Genomic DNA, 20,917 nt, shown 5'->3' on the forward strand with positions numbered 1-20,917 from the left:
GTGTTTGCACAAGAAAATCTTATATTTGCTGTGTTCCGGATAGTAACTATAACACCGTGACGTAGCGCATATACACGAGCTGATTATAGTCTTCATTTGCATGTTAAAATTCGTATACGAACTTAGTGTTACCGTGGGGTTTTCTGTTTAAAATCCTAATTTATGAACAATATTTGATGAGATTTACAACATAACTGTTAAAAAGGTTTATGAAACTGTATAATGCTTGGTTTTTAGGCCGACGGCAAAATATTTTTACATATTTATTTAATGTAACTTTAACCACTATGGTAACCCGTACAAATTATTGATTATTTGCAAAAGCTCAATAGTCCTGATTTTTAATTTACTACACAGTGTTAAAAATGTTTTTTTTCCCAAATTCGGATGCCTAAATCTCAAGGGGTCACATTGATTTTTGAATGGATCTTATTGTCACCGGGTTGATAATGAGCGGGCAGACGGACAACTGAATACACGTGTCAAACAGAACAAACAACTCTATCATGACAGATGATTATAAACTTTATTTACCTGTTTGCATGCACAAAGAAAATGAAAGAAATGCTAAATATATCTGTAATTTGAAGCATAAATGAAAATGACTACAAAGAAAAATGTCTATGATAACTTTTTACAAGAAATATGTAAGTTTCCTTAGAAATATTTAAGTTTCCCTAGAAATCATAAAATTTTCATAGAAATATGACAGTTTCCCTAGAAATGTAAAAGATTCCCTGGAAATATAAAAGATTCCATAGAAATATGGAAGATTACCAAAAAATATGACAGGTTCCCTAGAAATATAAAAGAGTCCATAGAAATACATGTAAAGTCATACTTGCATTAAGCGACCGCGCACGGGAAACACCCAAAACGGTCACTTAATTAAACGGTTTCTTAAGACAAAGCATGATAAAAAATCAAAATTTATACATGACATCTTTATTTTGCGGAATGTTTTTCAACTTCATTAATACAAATGTTTAATAATTAGAACGCTCCGATAATCTAAATGGATGCTACTGTATAAAATAACTGTCTGATATTTATTGAGAAAACAGTTTTGATCTATTACGTACATGTTTGACATTTTTTCCCGAATTTTTGAACTTCTCCGTTGTATTTCCTTGTCTCAAACATGAAAACCCTAATATGTGAAGCGCTTTCTGGTGTACATTTTTCATTTGAAATAAACAAACTACATCTGATTGTAACAATTAATTTTATTGCTGATCAAGTTCAAGGTCAATTCTATGCAGTCTTTAAATATCAACAGCTGAGCGCATACACCATCTGAGTAGGGGCGGAGAGTTGCATTGTTTTATCGATATTATTGGATAATACACGTCACGCGTATACCTACCTTCATTTGCATACACTAAAACGGTTTGGCAAATAGAGTTTTTCACACATTTTTAAATTGTGTTTTGATTGTTGACACTTGTGACATTACGAGGCGGCGTTCACTAAAAACAGGTAAAGTGGTCGTTTAATGAAAAAATTGATTTCAATTAGCTGACTAATTAGCGGTCGGTCGCGTTGAGCAAAAGTCGCTAAATACACTAAAGATATAGAGAGAAAATGATCGGGGGGAATTCAAAGTGGCCGCATAAGACAAAAGTCGCTTAATACACGTGGTCGCATGGGCAAGTTAGACTGTATGAGTTTCCTTAGAAATATAAAAATTTCCTGAAAAATGTAAAAGTTTCCTTAGAAATATAAAAGTTGCTCTAGAAATCAAAAAATTTCCTTAGAAATATAAAAGTTGCCCTAGAAATAAAAAAAAAATTCAAATATAAATATTTCCTTAAGAAATATAAAAGGTTTTCTTTTATTTACAAATTTAAATGAGGTGTAAGGTTGCAGGTCCTTGATGGGTGATCTGTGATGGTCAACAAATGTTATACAGATGAAGACATGTTGTTATCCCTCGTCACCCGGAACTGCCATCACATACCATACATGCCAAAACGTCCGGGACTGTCCCAGAAATTAGGTGGCCTAGCGTCAAATTAATTATTATTTTAATAAATGGATCTTTCCATATATAAAGGACTGAAACAGTTTGTGCTTAATGTTTAAATATAGTATAGTTTTGTGGAGAACTTAACATTTCAAATAAGAGGGCATAAATAAATACCCTTAGCTTTGTTTGTTTGGTTTTACAACGCACCAACACAATTTAGGACATATAGCGCCAAAACTGGAATGATGATATTGGTTATCTTGGCTGTTACAAAATGAAAGCAACACCAATCTTTATTACCCTCATTTTCATATCTGACCTTTGACATCTGCATGTGACCTTGACCTTGGCCACAAGGACCTGAATCTTCCACACAACCAACACTGTGCCTCAAAATACATTCATGCAAAGATATATAAAAACAACCTGTATTTAAGCCGTGTCATGAGAAAACCAACATAATGCGTTTGCGACCAGCATGGATCCAGACCAGCCTGAGCAGTCTGATCAGGATCCATGCTGTTTGCTATCAGTTTCTTTACTTGTTATAGGGTTTGTAAGCGAACAGCATGGATCCTGATCAGACTGCGCGGATGCGGATGCGCAGGCTGTTCTGGATCCATGCTGGTCGCAAACCCATTATGTTGGTTTTGTCGTGACGCCGCTCATATAAGATGAAAAAAAAGAAGAATTGACCATGTATGGACAACAACATACTGGTTCAGGCCAATGAGCTCTTGACCCAACACAAAATATAATAACAGCATCTCAATAAAATACAATACAATGATGGACAATGATAAATAATTCAGTAATGTTTGCATAAATCAAAGGTAATACATAATCTGTTCAGTGTTTGCATAAATCAATGGTTATAGTACATAATCTGTTAAGTGTTTGCATAAATCAATGGTTATACATAATCTGTTAAGTGTTTGCATAAATCAATGGTTATAGTACATAATCTGTTCAGTGTTTGCATAAATCAATAGTTATAGTACATAATCTGTTCAGTGTTTGCATAAATCAATGGTTATAGTACATAATCTGTTCAGTGTTTGCATAAATCAATGGTTATAGTACATAATCTGTTCAGTGTTTGCATAAATCAATAGTTATAGTACATAATCTGTTCAGTGTTTGCATAAATCAATGGTTATAGTACATAATCTGTTCAGTGTTTGCATAAATCAATGGTTATAGTACATAATCTGTTAAGTGTTTGCATAAATCAATGGTTATAGTACATAATCTATAAAGTGTTTGCATAAATCAATGGTAATACAAAGTCTTTTAATGTTTGCATAATTCAGTGGTAATACATAGTTTGTAGATGTTTGCATAAATCAATGGTAATACAAATTTATGATTGTACTAGCAAAAAACAATGGTAATACATAGTTTGTTGGACTTAATGTTTGCATAAATCAATGGTAACACACATTCGTTGTTAGTGTTTGCATAAATCAATGGAAATACATAATCTGTGAAGTGTTTGTATAAATCCATGGTAAAACAAAGTCTTTAATAAAATTAAAATCTAAATAAAATGACCAGTGAACATGATACATTTAAATGTGACTCAAAAAAAGTTTGAAAATATCATGAAAACATTTGGGGATGTTTCTTAATTCTAACAACTTCCACCATTGTCATGTATAAATGTTAAATACTGCTTCAGAGACATAGACGGAATTCTGAATTTACCAGTACCATCTATAATTAGCTAAATCAAACTAAGTCTGCAACATTTTCAATTTTGCCATTTTGGCCAGGCTACTGCCAAACTAGGAAAAATCCTGTTTCATTTCCTAACCAAGCACCAAGCTATTTATTTTAAAGCTGCTTGCCTCCAGATGAGTCAAAATATTTCAATAAAATCAAACGTGAGAAATATGTACAAAAATTTTAGGAAAGGTAAAATGATTCAAGATTCAAGTAATATTTTACATGTTATATGCGGTTAATGACTGATTTTTCGGTATTTACAAGTATATTTCTACTGCTTAACAAACGCAGTAAGGGCTATTTATGCATATTTTGACCACTTTTTTGTAATTTACATGGGTTGTAAGTGCCATTGATAATGTGTAAATTGCTTCCTTTTGGTTATTTCACAATATGATACAGTACATTCAAATACATTTTCAAAATTTTCATGAAAATAAGCATGAATCTGGAGGCGTGCTGCTTTAAGAAGGAAAAACCTTGTTTTAAATGTAAACCAAGCACCTTGTCAAAGAATGAAGAACCCATTTCATTAGGAGCCCAAGTGCTCTGCTAAAGAATGAAAACCTTGTTAAGCAACCTGCCAAAGAAAAAATCCTGTTTCATTTGGAACCCCAGCACCCTGCTAAAGACATTATCCTGTTTTATTTAGAACCCTAGCAACCTGCTAAAGATGAAATCCTGTTTCATTTGGAACCCCAGCACCCTGCTAAAGACGAAATCCTGTTTCATTTGGAACCCCAGCACCGTGCTAAAGACGAAATCCTGTTTCATTTGGAACCCCAGCACCGTGCTAAAGACGAAATCCTGTTTCATTTGGAACCCCACCCTGCTAAAGACAAAATCCTGTTTCATTTGGAACCCCAGCACCGTGCTAAAGACGAAATCCTGTTTCATTTGGAACCCCAGCACCCTGCTAAAGACGAAATTCTGTTTCAATTGGAACCCCAGCACCCTGCTAAAGACGAAAGCCTGTTTTATTTAAAAAGATGGTAAATTAATTTTTCTTCTTGTCTCCCAATTATTGAAGGCTGATGCTTGATTAAATATTTTTTGAAACAGTGGCAGCATGGCAGAGTGGTTAACGTGTCGGTCTAGCTAATGATCGCTAGCCGCATGGGTTCAAACCCTGTCAGGAGCAAGACGTTGTTTCCTTGAGCAAAAAACTTTACACTCATTGCTCAGTACTGGTTGGTTCCAGGAAAGTATTTGAAAATGTGTCTATAAGCTTATAGCTTCCTATACAATCAAACTAAAATAAATTCTGTATAAACCAAATATTTCGAAACATTTTTTGTAAAATAATGATGTAATACATATATATACATGGATGCAGACATGATTACTTTTGAAACTTAACAATAACAATAAAAATAAAAAAACATGATTCACATGATTGAAGGCAGTTTGACACCTGAATTTATAAATTATTCAAATATTGCAATGCTTAATTGATTGATGGCAGTGTGGCACCTGAATTTGTAAATAATTCAAATATTGCAATGCTTAATTGATTAAAGGCAGTTTGGCACCTGAATTTGTAAATAATTCAAATACTGCAATGCTTAATCAATGAAGGCAGTGTGGCACCTGAATTTTGTAAATAATTCAAATATTGCAATGCTTATTGATTGATGGCAGTTTGGCACCTAAATTTATACAAGAGGGCCATGATGGCCCTGAGGTCGCTCACCTGTATTTAGGCCCCCGGAGCGGGGCTAGTTTAAACCCCAGGGCTTTTATTTGAACAAACTTGGAAGACACTCATTAGAAGATGTTTCATGATGTTAAGTTTTTACTACAAACATATAATGAAAAACAATGACCTCCCCAACCCCCCTTTGGCAGGGCCAATTTTAACCCAAGGGCTTTTATTTGATCAAACTTGGTAGACACCCACAAAAAGATGTTTTCTGCAATCTAACCTCTAGCTCATTGGGATTTTTAAAAGAAGATTTTTTCAGTTTTTACTATACACATATATAGTTAAAAACAATGACACCTCTGGGGCGGGGCCAGTTTAAGCCCCAAGGCTATTATTTGAACAAACTTTGTAGACACTTACTAGAAGATGTTTCATGCTTAATATCTAAACTCTAGCTATTTGGGTTTTTCAAAGAAGATTTTTAAGTTTTTGCCATACACATATAAGGAAAATCAATGACCCACAGGGCAGGGCCAATTTTGACCTCAGGGCTTTTACTTGAACAAACTTTGTAGACACTCACTAGAAGATGTTTCATGCTTAATATCTAAACCCTAGCTATTTGGGTTTTTTCAAAGAAGATTTTTTAAGTTTTTGCTATACACATATAAGGAAAATAAATGACCCCCTGGGGCCAGGCCAATTTTGACCCCAGGGCTTTTACTTGAACAAACTTTGTAGACACCCATTAGCACATGTTTAATGCTAAATATCTTAGCTCTAGCTCTTTGGGTTCTTTAAAAGAAGATTTTTAAAGTTTTTACTATATGCATATAGGAAAAATCAATGACCCCCTGGGGCGGGGCCAATTTTGACCCCAGGGCTTTTATTTGAACAAACTTGGTAGACACTTATTAGAAGATGTTTCATGCTAAATATCTTAGCTCTAGCTCTATGGGTTCTTTAAAAGAAGATTTTTTAAGTATTTACTATATGCATATAGGGAAAATCAATGACCCCCTGGGGCGGGGCCAATTGTGACCCCAGGGCTTTTATTTGAACAAACTTGGTAGACACTTATTAGAAGATGTTTCATGCTAAATATCTTAGCTCTAGCTCTATGGGTTCTTTAAAAGAAATTTTTTTAAGTTTTTACTATTATGCATATAGGAAAAATCAATGACCCCCGGGGCAGGGCCAATTTTGACCCCAGGGCTTTTATTTGAACAAACCTTTTAGACACCCATTAGAACATGTTTCATGCTAAATATCTTAGCCCTAGCTCTTTGGGTTCTTTAAAAGAAGATTTTTTAAGTTTTCACTATATGCATATAGAGAAAATAAATGACCCCCTGGGGCGGGGCCAATTTTGACCCAAGGGCTTTTATTTGAACAAACTTGGTAGACACTTATTAGAAGATGTTTCATGCTAGATATCTTAGCTATAGCTCTATGGGTTCTTTAAAAGAAGATTTTTTAAGTTTTTACTATATGCATATAGGGAAAATCAATGACCCCCTGGGGCGGGGCCAATTTTGACCCCAGGGCTTTTATTTGAACAAACATGGTAGACACTTACTAGAAGATGTTTCATGCTAAATATCTTAGCTCTAGCTCCATGGTTTCTTTAAAAGAATAATTTTTAAGTTTTTATTATATGTATTTAGGGAAAATCAATGACCCCCTGGGGCAGGGCCAATTTTGACCCCAGGGCTTTTATTTGAACACACTTGGTAGACACTTACTAGAAGATGTTTCATGCCAAATATCTAATCTCTAGCTCTTTGGGCTTTTTAAAAGAAGATATTTAAAGTTTTTTCTTTCGGTTGCCATGGCAACCAGAGTTCTGCATGGAATTAAATTCTTTGAACAATTTTTAAAAGTGACCACCAAAGGAACATTCCTGTGAAGTTTGGATGAAATTGGCTTAGTGGTTTATGAGGAGATGTCATTTGAAGCAAAAGTTTACGGACAGACGGACACCGAACGAAAAGCGATCACAAAAGCTCACCCTGTCACTTTGTGACAGGTAAGCTAAAAAACAAATGAAATATTGCAATGCTTAATTGATTGAAGGCAGTTTGGCACCTGAATTAATAATTCAAATATTGCAATGCTTCTCAAAACAAAAAACATTGTTCTAAATCAGTACAAAATTATAGCTGTCACAGAAGTGACCATTAGAGCCCTACCATTTCATTTACACATACATGTATCTTTATGTAAGTTTATTCATCATTTTCTTAAGGTAAACATTAGAAAGTCTTTCAAAGTGTATAGAATTTATTGTGTTAACACAAAATAATTTGTGCTGACACATTAAAGTCTTTCAAAGAATATTGAATTCATAGTGTGAACACACAATAATTTCTGCCGACACAAAAATATCATTGAAACATTTTACCTTAAAGAGTGACCTTGACCTTGCAAGGCCACAGCATTGGCTCTGTACATCATCTTGTTGATATGAACATTTGAGCCAAGTTAAAACATTAAGGTGGAAACAACTAATAATCAACCTTGATCTAACACAAGCATGGCAAGGGTTCGGCACTTGACCTTGTTAAACAAGCCATAGTACTGGAAGCAAATGTTTCAAAGGGTGGAAAAATGCCTGAATGATATCTTCCAATGTGACCTTGACCTTTAGCTGGCACAGTTTAAAGAAAAACATTCAAAAGGTATAGGATATATTGAGAGGACGAAAAATTGTCTGATATTTATCTTTTGGTCTGACTTTGGCCTTGAGTTGGTACAGAAGTGGTATAACTTCTGCATATTGCCTTGTTATGCAGAACATTTGAGCCAAAGTTTACAAAACCCTTTCAAGAGATAAGTGGATCAAGGAGCAGACCCAAGTTTGTTTGACATTTTGACCTTCAAGTGTGACCCTGAACTGACACAGCAGTGACATGGAATCTGCACATCACGTTGTTAACCTGAACAAATGAGTCAAGTTTGTAGAAAATCCTTCAAGAGATATTGGAAATATAGATTGGACATGACACTGTCTGACATTTGACCTTCATGTGTGACCTTGACCCTGTGCCAGCAAAGCAGTGGAATAGGTTCTTCAAATTATCTTGCTGAGGTCAACATTTGAGCTGGCACAGCAGTGATGTGTGCACTGCACATCTACTATTGGAAGTGAACATTTGAGTAAAGTTTGAAGAAAATCTGTCAAGGAGTGTAGGATTTATAGAAACATATATCGTAGAGGCTGATTAATTGTCGGTCTGAATGATGGGTTTGGCTGACAGGTCAAAGAGGTTCCACTATAGCCCTCTCCGTAGTAATAATCGGTGCCGGTATTTTAATTTTGAAACACTAAAATTTAAATGATGCTCCTTCTTCTTTCAGTTTTTGCCACACAGCGTTTGGCTTTGGGTGAAATTTCAAAATTTTTGTTAGTCTGTGGTCGAGACAAGCTGTTATCTTAAAGGGCATATTATCTCGAAGCATCTTTTGTTTGTCTGCATCTAGCCCGACTGTAGGATCAAATTCAATTTCTGTTTTTGCCATAGCATGACTGACGAATGTCAAATACTGTAAGATGTCACACTTTTCTTGTAGCAGTAAGTTTCGAAACTTTTCCAGGAACATATAGCTGATCATGTATGACCCTATTCCTTCAAATCTAAAAGACAATTTTCCTGAAATATGCGAAACAATAATTATATTTGTGTTGATTTAACTTTCCAAATTTATGTAAATTAATAAGATGCTCTGCAAACCAATCTTCGAAAACAATTTTATTGTGTGAATGCAACATCATTCCTAGCACAAGGTGATTTTTTGAATATAATACATACATGATTCATTCTTATTTATTCACATAAAAAAGATATTTTTGTCAATTTTCACATTTTCAAAAGTTTAAGCTAACAGCAGAACAAGGTGCTTCCAATGAAGTGGCTTATATACTTTATAACAGTGTTTGTAAAAAATGATCATGAAAAATACAACAGAATTTGTGTTATTCAATGATTTAAGCCTCTTGATTTTGGGAAAAATCTATTCAATTTGCTAAAATTGCAAATTTGGCAAGTTTAAAAGAGCAGATTTAAGTTCAGATTTTTGGGAAAACTGTGTGATTTTAAAATAAATTTCAATTGGGAAGAGGCCTTTTATAGGAGTCTGTTATATAAAAAGGAAAATCTCTGTTATTGTGTATTATTTTCCTTCTTGCCCTTTCTACAAAGGTCACATAGCCCCAGAAATGCTATCATTTTTTATTTCTCAAAAACTTTTTATTATTTGTATCTTGATACAGTAGCAGTAAGATACTTGTTTGTCATATAGATGACTAGCTTTTGCTTTAAATTCTTTGATACATTTTGCTACCTTCATGACATGTTACTTCACATCCAGCACTACTAGCTGTCTTCAGTTATAATACATCTGATATGCTCTAGTAATTATTAAAACATTATTAAACATTTATTTCAAATTTCTAAACAATAACAAAAATATGAATTTCAGAGGCATAATGTGCCTTTAATTCTACATCCTGTAATCTTCAGGATTTGTACATTACCCAACAGAAAACATTGCAGAATTTTATTCTTACTTAAGCTGCAGTCTCACTTACTCCCAGCAGAGCAAAGGACCATCCACGTAAGTTACCGAGATGATCCAGGGTGAAATTATTGTTGCGGTCACACTAACCCGGATCATCAAGGCAGAGCCCAGGTGAGCTACGGTTCATGCCGGTGCTTTCCCGGTCATTCCGGGATGGCGCCGACATCTACCGGGGCTCTGCCGGGATGTCAGTGAGATTGTAGCTTTAACAGAACAAAATTAATTCTACATGTAACATTACAGAATTTGATACCCACTTAACAGAACAAGATATTTACTTTACGCAACAGAATACATACCAGGCATGGCTGGATACATAACAAGGCAATCTTCAGGGCATGGGATTGGAGTAACATGATCCTTTGGTTCCTGGAGTGTCAGTTGAGCAAAACCATGAAGGGCCTGGATGTCTGCTGCAAAAAAGCAACATTGTACATTAGTTTTTTTACGCCAAAAATTCAAAATGAAGGTGAGTTTTAGGTTGGCCAAACAAGATTTGGGCGGTCCGCTCTGGCGCCTTTTTTTTAAAAAAATTTAATGACCCAAGGAATTTTCTATTTATTTCCGCAAAAAACCAATTTTTGTTTTTGGGTCTTTTTTATTTGGGCTCTATCAAAATTGGTTCAGGGGCTTCCATTTAAAGTAAGGAAAAATCGGTTCCCTATTTGGCAAAACGAAAGAATAAATCCCTTTCAACTTTTTTAAAAAATTTCCCTAAAGGAGGCTAAAAATTGGTATTTGTGAAAATTTTCTTTGATTTTTCCAATTTTTGTTCAATAAAAAGCCCCTAGGGCAAATTTTTGGGGCCCCGCCCCGCTGAAATTCCCTATATGATTTTTTTTAAATTTCCCCCTTAAACATTTTTTTTTGACCCAGAAGGCCCCAAACTAAAAAATTGGCAGTGAAAACATCTTCTAGTGAGTGTCTACCAAGTTTGTTCAAATAAAAGGCCCTTTGGGTCAAAATTGGCCCCTGGCCCCCGGGGGGGTCATTGGATTTTCCCTATATGCATATAGTAAAAAAACTTAAAAATCTTCTGTTTTAAAGAACTGTAAAAGCTAGAGCTTAGATAATTTGGCATGAAACATCTTCCATTTGAGTGAATGTCTACCAAGTTTGTTCAAAAATAAAAGCCCTGGCGGTCAAAAATTGGTCCTGCCCCAGGGGGTTCATTGATTTTCCCTATATGCATCATAGTAAAAACTTAAAAAATCTTTCTTTAAAGAACCCAAGAGCTAGAGGCTAAGATATTTAGCATTGAAACATCTTCTAGTGAGTGTCTAACCAAGGTTTGTTCAATAAAAGCCCTGAGGGTCAAAATTGGCCCCTGCCCCATGGGGTCATAAGATTTTCCCATATATGCATATAGTAAAAAACTTAAAAAATCTTCTTTTAAAGAACCCAAAGAGCTAGAGCTAAGATATTTGTGACATGAAATATCTTCTAGTGAGTGTCTACCAAGTTTGTTCAAATAAAAGCCCTGGGGTCAAAATTGGCCCCGCCCCAGGGGGTCATTGATTTTCCCTATATGCAAAATTATAGTTAAAACTTAAAAAATCTTCTTTTAAAGAACCGTAAGAGCTAGAGCTTAGATATTTGGCATGAAACATCTTCTAGTGAATGTCTACCAAGTTTGTTCAAATAAAAGCCCTGGGGTCAAAATTGGCCCGTCCCACATTGATTTTCCCTATATGCATATATATAGTAGAAACTTTTTTAAAGAACCCAAAGAGCTAGAGCTAAGATATTTAGCATGAAACATCTTCTAATGAGTGTCTACCAAGTTTGTTCAAATAAAAAGCCCTGGGGTCAAAATTGGCCCCGCCCCAGGCTTTAGATATTTACTTAAAGATGTTTCATGTTTAATATCTAAACTCTAGCTATTTGGGTTTTTTCAAAGAAGATTTTTAAGTTTTTGCTATACACATATAAGGAAAATCAATGACCCCCCCGGGCGGGGCCAGTTTTGACCCCAGGGCTTTTATTTGAACATACTTGGTAGACACCCATTAGAACATGTTTCATGCTAAATATCTTAGATCTAGCTCTTTGAGTTCTTTAAAAGAAGATTTTTAAAGTTTTTGGGGCGAGGCCAATTTTGACCCCAGGGCTTTTATTTGAACAAACTTGGTAGACACTCATTAGAAAATGCTTCATGCTAAATATCTTAGCTCTAGCTCTTTGGGTTCTTTAAAAGAAGATTTTTTAAGTTTTTACTAAATGCATATAGGGAAAATCTATGACCCCCTGGGGCGGGGTCAATTTTGACCCCAGGGCTTTTATTTGAACAAACTTGGTAGACATTCACTAGAAGACGTTTCATGCCAAATATCTAAGCTCTAGCTCTTATGGTTCTTTAAAAGAAGATTTTTTTAAGTTTTTACTATATGCATATAGGGAAAATCAATGACCCCCCGAGGCGGGGCCAATTTTGACCCCAGGGCTTTAATTTGAACAAACTTGGTAGACACTCACTAGAAGATGTTTCATGCCAAATATCTTAGCTCTAGCTCTTTGGGTTCTTTAAAAGAAGATTTTTTAAGTTTTTACTATATGCATATAGGGAAAATCAATGACCCCCTGGGGCGGGGCCAATTTTGACCCCAGGGCTTTTATTTGAACAAACTTGGTAGACATTCACTAGAAGATGTTTCATGCCAAATATCTTAGCTCTAGCTCTTACGATTCTTTAAAAGAAGATTTTTTAAGTTTTTACTATATGCATATAGGGAAAATCTATGACCCCCTGGGCGGGGCCAATTTTGACCCCAGGGCTTTTATTTGAACAAAGTTGGTAGACACTCACTAGAAGAAGTTTCATGCTAAATATCTTAGCTCTAGCTCTTTGGGTTCTTTAAAAGAAGATTTTTTAAGTTTTTACTATATACATATAGGGAAAATCTATGACCCCCTGGGGCGGGGCCAATTTTAACCCCAGGGCTTTTATTTGAACAAAGTTGGTAGACACTCACTAGAAGATGTTTCATGCCAAATATCTAAGCTCTAGCCCTAGGGTTGTTTAAAAGAAGATATTTAAAGATTTTTCTTTCGGTTGCCATGGCAACCAGAGTTCTGCATGGAATTAAATTCTTTGAACAATTTTTAAAGGTGACTACCAAAGGAACATTCCTGTGAAGTTTGGATGAAATTGGCTCAGTGGTTTATGAGGAGATGTCATTTAAAGCAAAAGTTTACGGACGGACGACGGACGGACGACGGACGGACGCCGGACGAAAAGCTATCACAAAAGATCACCCTGTCACTTTGTGACAGGTGAGATAAAAATTATGAAACCTTTTAAGTTGAAAGAACTTGTTTTATTCAAGTCGAAAAGAATATGAATAATAAACTAAAAATATAAACATAAAATAACTTACAATCCGGAGGCAAATCGCTCTGATTTGAGCCTGCTAATCTATCAACTGCGTTAATAAATTTTTTGTCATCACGAAATTCATCAGTAGTCGGTTGTACGTTGGAAAGATTGGTGACTGACACTTTTATATTTGTACCTGTATCATACTCTCCTAAAATCCCATCTCTGTCTTTCAAATGGCCTGACCTGCATGCCTGTAATGATATTGAAAAATAATACAAAATCATTTGTAATAAATGTACATATTTTAGCCAGTTTAAAGGCACATTATACCTCAGATACGAATAAATATTTTTTTCTTGGAAAGGACATAGATAAATTTTTATTTAAACAATGGTATTGGAGCATGTTACGTGCTTATCCCCTGAAGAAACTAGCGCTAATGTGAAATAATTTGTCATAAAACCAGCAACATGTAAACAAAGTAGTATTTTGACTTCTATACAAAATACTAAATCGCAATATAACTACATGTATACTGATTGCTAAAAAGCAACAGAAGCAAAAGTTGGTTCAGATAATTGCCCATTGAGTAACTTTTTGGAAGTTATAACAGGCCACCAAAAATAAAACACTTTCGAGAAATAAATTGGGCATAATGGGCCTTTAAATGCCTGTGTTTTTATTTCTTTAGCTAAACAGTGTGTAATCAAAGCACTGAAAGCACTGTCAGAGTGATTTTCACTGAAGCTTTAAAAATTAATAGGAATTAAAGGATAACACACCTAATAATGCACCTAATGATTTTGATTTCAAGTTGTTATATTGCCAAATAATGCTGTCAAAATAGATAACAACCCCTAGGGTGGAGACTATTGTTTATGACTGACGATAAGTGATATCAGGAGCAACAAGTAACTTCAAAATATATTCCAATTAATTTATTAAAATAATCACCTGCAGGAAAAATAACTTTGGTTTCCCCTTCAGAGTACAGGCTTTATTAATTTTATCGTCAAACATTTCTAGGATGTTGTCGACAAAAATATGTCTCTTATCATCAACGCCTTTTATAGCGTCATCAACGCCTTTTATAGCTTGACGCCAAACTTCTTCCCCGTTTACTCTGTTTGTTACCTGTTCTTCGTGCCCATGAGAGCTTATAACTAGGACGAAGCAGTCTGCTGTCCTATTATCAGGTGACTTGCTAACTGAAAACATATAGAGAATAATAGGTTGGTGCCGTGGATGAAGAAAGTTTATTTCGCAAGGCTGTGAGCCGAAGGAAAAATATACGACACCTTATTATCAGGCCGAAATGGATACAAGTAACAAAATAAACATAAAATATTGTGAGATACAAGTCAAGTATCTTTCTTCCATCCATTATTCTGTAAAATTATTTATATTTATCATGGGCAGATCAAGAGTTAGGGCCCTGGGATTTTGCTCGTATGTGGAACCCCTCTTAGACTTGGATACAAACATATTTTTTAGCGATAATCACGCAAAAATTAGTGACAATCAGCAAAATTAGACTCATAACACATGGATATGAAATTATTTGTATTACTTTTACTTGTAAATGTATTGCTAATGAATCAAACATGTGACATTTTATCAAAATCAGCCACAATTTTCGATATTATAACTACGCAAAATAATCTTATAATATATATAATCATAATAATAATAGTAATATGAATATGTTAAGCCCTACTTCTTCCCTAAATTAATTATACATAGTATTGGTCTGCTGTCTATATTTATCGACATTTGCCTAACTTAAGATATATTCATTCACATTTGCCTAACTTCAGTTATATTCATCCACATTTGTCTAACTAAAGATTTATCATCCACATTTGCTTCAACTAAATATATTTATCCACATTTGGTGAGTCCTATGGTGATTTTCCAGCTTCACTGGTGGAGGATGACCTCAGGTGCCCTTCTCTGCATTATTTCAGGCATGAGTGGGCACTTAGTAGAACAATCAACTTCCGTAAGCTAGCTGAATAGCTTCCTTACTTGAAAGAATCTAAAGTCCTTGTCAGGATTCAAACCCACAGTGGTGTGAGGCACTTTTGTAGTCAGTGTTAAATGCTAACTTTATATTCAATAATGAATACTATACTATTAAATGATAACATACTCATTCATGGCTTCTTGGATGCATTTTTTTCCCTTTGCAATTTTTATTGCCATTCTTGGCAATTATTTCATTCCAGGTTATTGGCTATATACATACTGTAAAATCATTATCCATGGGGCACTTACTGCACAAAATTAAAATCCAACAAAATTTCGTTAAGTCTGTATGATAATTTTGCATAACGGTACATTTTTCTAACACTATTCATATCATACTTTGGCAAATATAAACATTCCATATAATTATATTCAAAAACCCATGGAAATGTCCTTTGTGACAAAACCACAAAATTTAATGCCCAAGAAGGATTCACAGCAATCAACAGTAACATACATCTAAACAAATACTAGACTCTTTTTACAAAAACATAACAAAAACTAGAAATGTGTCCATAGGACACGGATGCCCCCACACGCCACTGTTCTGTCAATCTTATGACTTTAGGTCAAATATTTTTTGGACTACATGTGCCACAAATTGAAAAATAAAAATCAACAAAGGGCCATAATTCTGTTAAATTTGGTCGCAGCAAAAATTCCTTCCTTTACTACCATCTACACATTAAGGTTATTCATCCCTGGAAGTTAAGCAAAAATCTGCCATCCGGTTTAAGAGGAGTTGCATTCACAAAATTTCTACATAGTATATAGTGAAAAAATCAACAAAGGGTCATAATTCTGTTAAATTTGGTCGCAGCAAAAATTCCTACCTTTACTACCATCTACACATTAAGGTTGTTCATCCCTGGAAGTTTAAGCAAAATCTGCCATCCGGTTTAAGATGAGTTGCGTTCACAAAATTTCTACATAGTATATAGTGAAAAAATCAACAAAGGGCCATAATTCTGTTAAATTTGGTCACAGCAAAAATTCCTTCCTTTACTACCATCTACACATGAAGGTTGTTCATCCCTGGAAGTTTAAGCGAAATCTGCCATCCGGTTTAAGAGGAGTTGCGTTCACAAAATTTCTACATAGTATATAGTGAAAAAATCAACAAAGGGCCATAATTCTGTTAAATTTGGTCGCAGCAAAAATTCCTTCCTTTACTACCATCTACACATTAAGGTTGTTCATCCCTGGAAGTTTAAGCAAAATCTGCCATCCGGTTTAAGATGAGTTGCGTTCACAAGATTTCTACATAGTATATAGTGAAAAAATCAACAAAGGGCCATAATTCTGTTAAATTTGGTCGCAGCAAAAATTCTTTCCTTTACTACCATCTACACATTAAGGTTGTTCATCCCTGGAAGTTTAAGCAAAATCTGCCATCCGGTTTAAGAGGAGTTGCGTTCACAAGATTTCGGGACGTACGGACGGACGGACACTCTGACGGACAAGTGCAACGCTATATGCTCCCACTCTGTGGGGGCATAAAAAACCAACGTGGAAAGAAAAAATGTGACTTCACCCACAATGTCATGAACAATGGCTGTAAAAAATGATATAATCCCCGAGCCTATACTTATTTTACACAAGTGTATATCCATCAATCTGAAGTTAAATAAAAAACACTATTTCAAGAAAGTATACAAATTTTAAGGCATTAATAAAGGTCTTAGGCTTTATTAGGCCTTTTGGCCCACACCAAAAAATCATAAAGAGTAAAAAATTCTAATACCATTTTCAATTTCTTGTTTCATCTCATGAGCTTTCAAGTCCATAAAATATGTTACTTTAAAATCCAGGGCTTCAAATAAAGCTTTCATCTTTCTGACATCTTGCTTCGCTGCATAACGATTTTCAATCTGAGGACTGTCAAATTTTTCATTTGCAATGATTAAGACATGTCCTCTATGTTCATTTCCCATATAATACTCTTCCAGATCATCTGGAATCGAATCATCCACTTCCATCATGTCCATCGACATATTTGAAGCAAGTTTCTGTTATTTTTAAGATTCCTGATGATGAAAAAAAACAACCTGGAAAAAAGAATACAAACTGATATTATAAGAAATAACTTAAGACCTTACTGAATGGATAAAAAGGACCACTCACATAAACATTTTTTAACAAATAGGCCCACTTTCCTTTCTTTTTTAATATGGGGAAGTCAGCGTTCAATGACTTTGGCTTGTCCCACTATAAACTACACAACATCTGTATATTTAGAATGAAATCAAATAAAAAAACAAAGAATATATAGAATTCTTTACTGGCAGGCGAGCAGTTCCTGTACAGAAGCAGTACCCATATTTTTCGTTTAAACTTTTGATTTTTACTTGCATTCTTTAAAAATTAATATCAAATCATAAACGAGACAAAATCTAAGTGTTAGTTTGGCAGTATGTATAAAAAGTTTCAATTTAAATCACTTTCACCTGTGTGTTGTCAAAACGTGACCTTGTTTACTTTGGGGGATTCTGTCCTTGCACGCATGCGCAAAAATACTTACATTTGAGGTGTGTTCAAGGGTTTTCCTCTAATACCACCTGTGTACAGATAAGTAGGCAATGGGATGAAAACTTGTTTAATTATCAGAATTTTGACCTACATTACTATATTAAACAAGCAATTATCATAGTATTGCAAGCAATCCATAAGTCCCCTACCGGTTAGAAACCCATCAACATTCTGAAGGGCCATTGACCATTCACTAATGTTTCAATTTTTCTCTATTTTAAGTAAATTTGTTGGAAAAGTTCTTTAAAAGTGATCACAAGAAACAGTTTTTATGAACAGACAGACAGACGGACTGAAGGACACTCTAAAGTTAATATTTGAAACATCCCTGTTAACAAAATATAACATTTTTAAAAGCAAAATTCTTAAAGAGGAGATAACTCTTGAATTAAAGATGCAATTTCATAAAAATTTTCGGCTCTTTTTGACTTACATGTAATCACAAATATTGTTATATTTGCCATGTTTTAAGCCTATTTGTTGCCAAGGCAACCAATATTTTTTCAAAATAGGAAGAAAAGATAAGACATGTATAATCTCCAGACTGCCATCTTCCCATATGTCAAGTTTCATAAAAATATTTCCAGTACTTTTTGAGTTATCACTGGATTCAGTTTATGTGAAAAAATTGCCATATTTTCAGTCTATGTGTTGCCATAGCAACCAGAATTTTCAAAATAGGAAGAAAAGAAAAAGACGCGCATAATCTCCAGACTGCCATCTACCCATATTACAAGTTTCATAAAAATATTTCTATTACTTTTTGCGTTAACACTGGATCCAGTTTATGTGTAAAATTTGCCATATTTTCAGTCTATTTGTTGCCATAGCAACCAGAATTTTCAACATAGGAAGAAAAGAAAAAGACGCGTATTATCTCCAGACTGCCATCTACCCATATTTCAAGTTTCATAAAAATATTTTCAGTACTTTTTGCCTTATCTTTGGATCCAGTTTATGTGTAAAATTTGCCATATTTTCAGCCTATTTGTTGCCATAGCAACCAGAATTTTCTACATAGGAAGAAAATAAAAAGACGTGCATAATCTCCATACTGCCATCTATCCATATATCAAGTTTCATAAAAATATTTTCAGTACTTTTCAAGTTATCGCGGGATCCAGTTTTGTGGACGGACGGACAGACAGACGGACGGAGGGTAAACCTAAAGTCCCCTCCAGTAAACCGGTAGTGGACTAATAATTTTATGACTTTAATGTGTAAAATATCATGCATACAAGCACGCCATTGCATTAGTCCTTCATTGAAAGAGTCATTGCATTTTGTTTTTTTACAGTTTAACGTTTATCGGAAAAAGCGGATTTGACCCATGAAAAAAATAGCTTCAAATCCGCGGTTACGTCTTAATATTTGGACTAGCAATTGCATGTGAATGCGTTGGGGTAATGGCATCGGGTAATAGGTACCAGCGTTTAGTCTACACTCTATTTCCTGAATTACATCTTTTTTACCTCTGGGAAAATGGTATGTTCAACAATTATAAATGAAAAATAGGTCTGATAAAACAACATTTTATAATTATAATGGGTTATATTTTATGTACGGGAACTACTTCTCTTCATACAAAATAATTGATAATTTCAGTACCCCATATGAGGCCTCATAACTAATGGTTATTCTATATTTAGATCATAATAGAATTTCCATGATTTGAGTGACGAGCCAAATATTGATGTGTAACATTCAATTTTTTGGTTAGTGAGCTTAATAAAAAATAATTAATAATTATTAAGTTACTACGATTTTTGTATAGGAACAGCTCGCATGCCAGTACCTATCAATCAAATTTTTAGTGTCATTTCTAGTTGGGTGCTACCATTTTCAATGTAACTTAATGATAATAGGCAAAGGTATTCCGACAACAGAACAATCGCAACATTTTGGATTAATTAATAATTGTTGAGTGAACAGAGTGACATACAGAAGCGGTGCATGAAATACTGAATGACACGTTTAAAACAAAAAAATGAATGATTTTTAACCAACTTCCCTGGTCATATGAAAAAAATAGAGCATAAAAGTAACTAATTGCTTAATATTGTTATTGTGAAATGAAGTGCTAATTAATTAACAAACTTAATTAATTACTACCTTGATCTTGGACAGTGTTGCTGGGGGACATGGGTCTTGGACGAAATATACGTCATCTTGAGGTGGTTTACATTATTCTAAGTTATGTCTGGGATATAAGACTTATCTTATGTCCCAGGTTATGTTAAAATGATGAAAGTAAATGAGAATTAACAAAGACTGAGCAACCTTGCTCATTATACAGCAGTATATAATATATATAGATACACGTAGGCGAGGGCACGGTCTGTGATAGAATTTCCATCTCAGACTCAGGTTCTATAAAGCAGGTATAGACAGCTTACCTGAAAACGTTTCTTTTTTTCAGCAGTAGATATAGTCCACGTGTTCAATATTCAGGAATCGTCACCAAGTGAACAACCCTTTTCCACACTTTCACTTTCAATTCCTATGTCAATAGCCACTTCCGCTTTCGATTTTTACTTGTTTACAAATGGCGATTATCAAATAAAGGGGCATAACTCAAGAAATGGTCGGTCTTAATGATTCGTTGACTGTCAGTATTCTTGCCGGCGGAAAAGGCCGAACGAATATCGCATGTAAAGGTTAGTTTATCATGTTGATGGTCTTATAAAATTTTTAATCAATAAAATACTTGATTTTCTACATTAACAACATAAAAATATGAATTGCCATAATCACAGATTTGTGATTTACATATCATTTAACATGACCCTTGATTTGAAATAATTAAGTTATTCTATTCAGATTTAGCTCTATACCATACTACATGAATGAGCTAGGCCTAGTAATTAAGACACGTACAAGTTTAAACACCGTGTGAAGACCCAAAAGCGATTAAATCTAAATATAGTGTAGATCTATATTTGTCAATCCCAGCACATGTATATTCTGATCTTATAATACATCTATAATCTTAATTAAAAAAAGTTTAAAGAAAAAAAAAGAGAAAAAAATGGTCCTAGTGAGGTTTGAACCCATTCTTTATTAAATTTACCTGAGAATTTTTCAATATTCTCTGTAGTCTATTTCAATTCAAGAACAA

General features: G+C 34.4%; 1 protein-coding gene across 2 annotated transcripts; it reads right to left on the minus strand.

Moving 5' to 3' along the window:
* Positions 1–507: 507 nt before the first annotated feature.
* Positions 508–20,352, minus strand: LOC132731120 (caspase-1-like). Of its 2 annotated transcripts, none has more exons than XM_060717247.1 (6): positions 20,196–20,352; positions 17,015–17,318; positions 14,197–14,450; positions 13,301–13,493; positions 10,223–10,333; positions 508–8,995 (listed from the first exon to the last, which is right to left on the minus strand). In XM_060717247.1, the coding sequence occupies exons 2-6, from the start codon at positions 17,262–17,264 to the stop codon at positions 8,670–8,672; spliced, it is 1,134 nt and encodes a 377-aa protein (XP_060573230.1). In that variant the 5' UTR covers positions 17,265–17,318; positions 20,196–20,352; the 3' UTR covers positions 508–8,669. The 2 variants fall into 2 exon arrangements, with proteins under 2 accessions (XP_060573230.1, XP_060573229.1); XM_060717246.1 differs by having other exon boundaries at positions 10,223–10,336.
* Positions 20,353–20,917: the final 565 nt, after the last annotated feature.

This window comes from Ruditapes philippinarum, unplaced genomic scaffold (assembly GCF_026571515.1).
Source record: "Ruditapes philippinarum isolate M1 unplaced genomic scaffold, ASM2657151v2 ctg6050_1_1_1_1, whole genome shotgun sequence".
NCBI lineage: Eukaryota > Metazoa > Mollusca > Bivalvia > Venerida > Veneridae > Ruditapes > Ruditapes philippinarum.

Bases quoted from the DNA above. Each gene is read 5' to 3' on its own strand.
- LOC132731120 (XM_060717246.1), bottom strand. From the start codon at position 17,264: ATGTCGATGGACATGATGGAAGTGGATGATTCGATTCCAGATGATCTG. The intron at 13,494-14,196 runs GTGATTATTTTA...ATATCATTACAG, and splicing joins CAAAGTTATTTTTCCTGCAG to GCATGCAGGTCAGGCCATTT. The intron at 10,337-13,300 runs GTAAGTTATTTT...GCTTTTTTGCAG, and splicing joins GAGCGATTTGCCTCCGGATT to CAGACATCCAGGCCCTTCAT.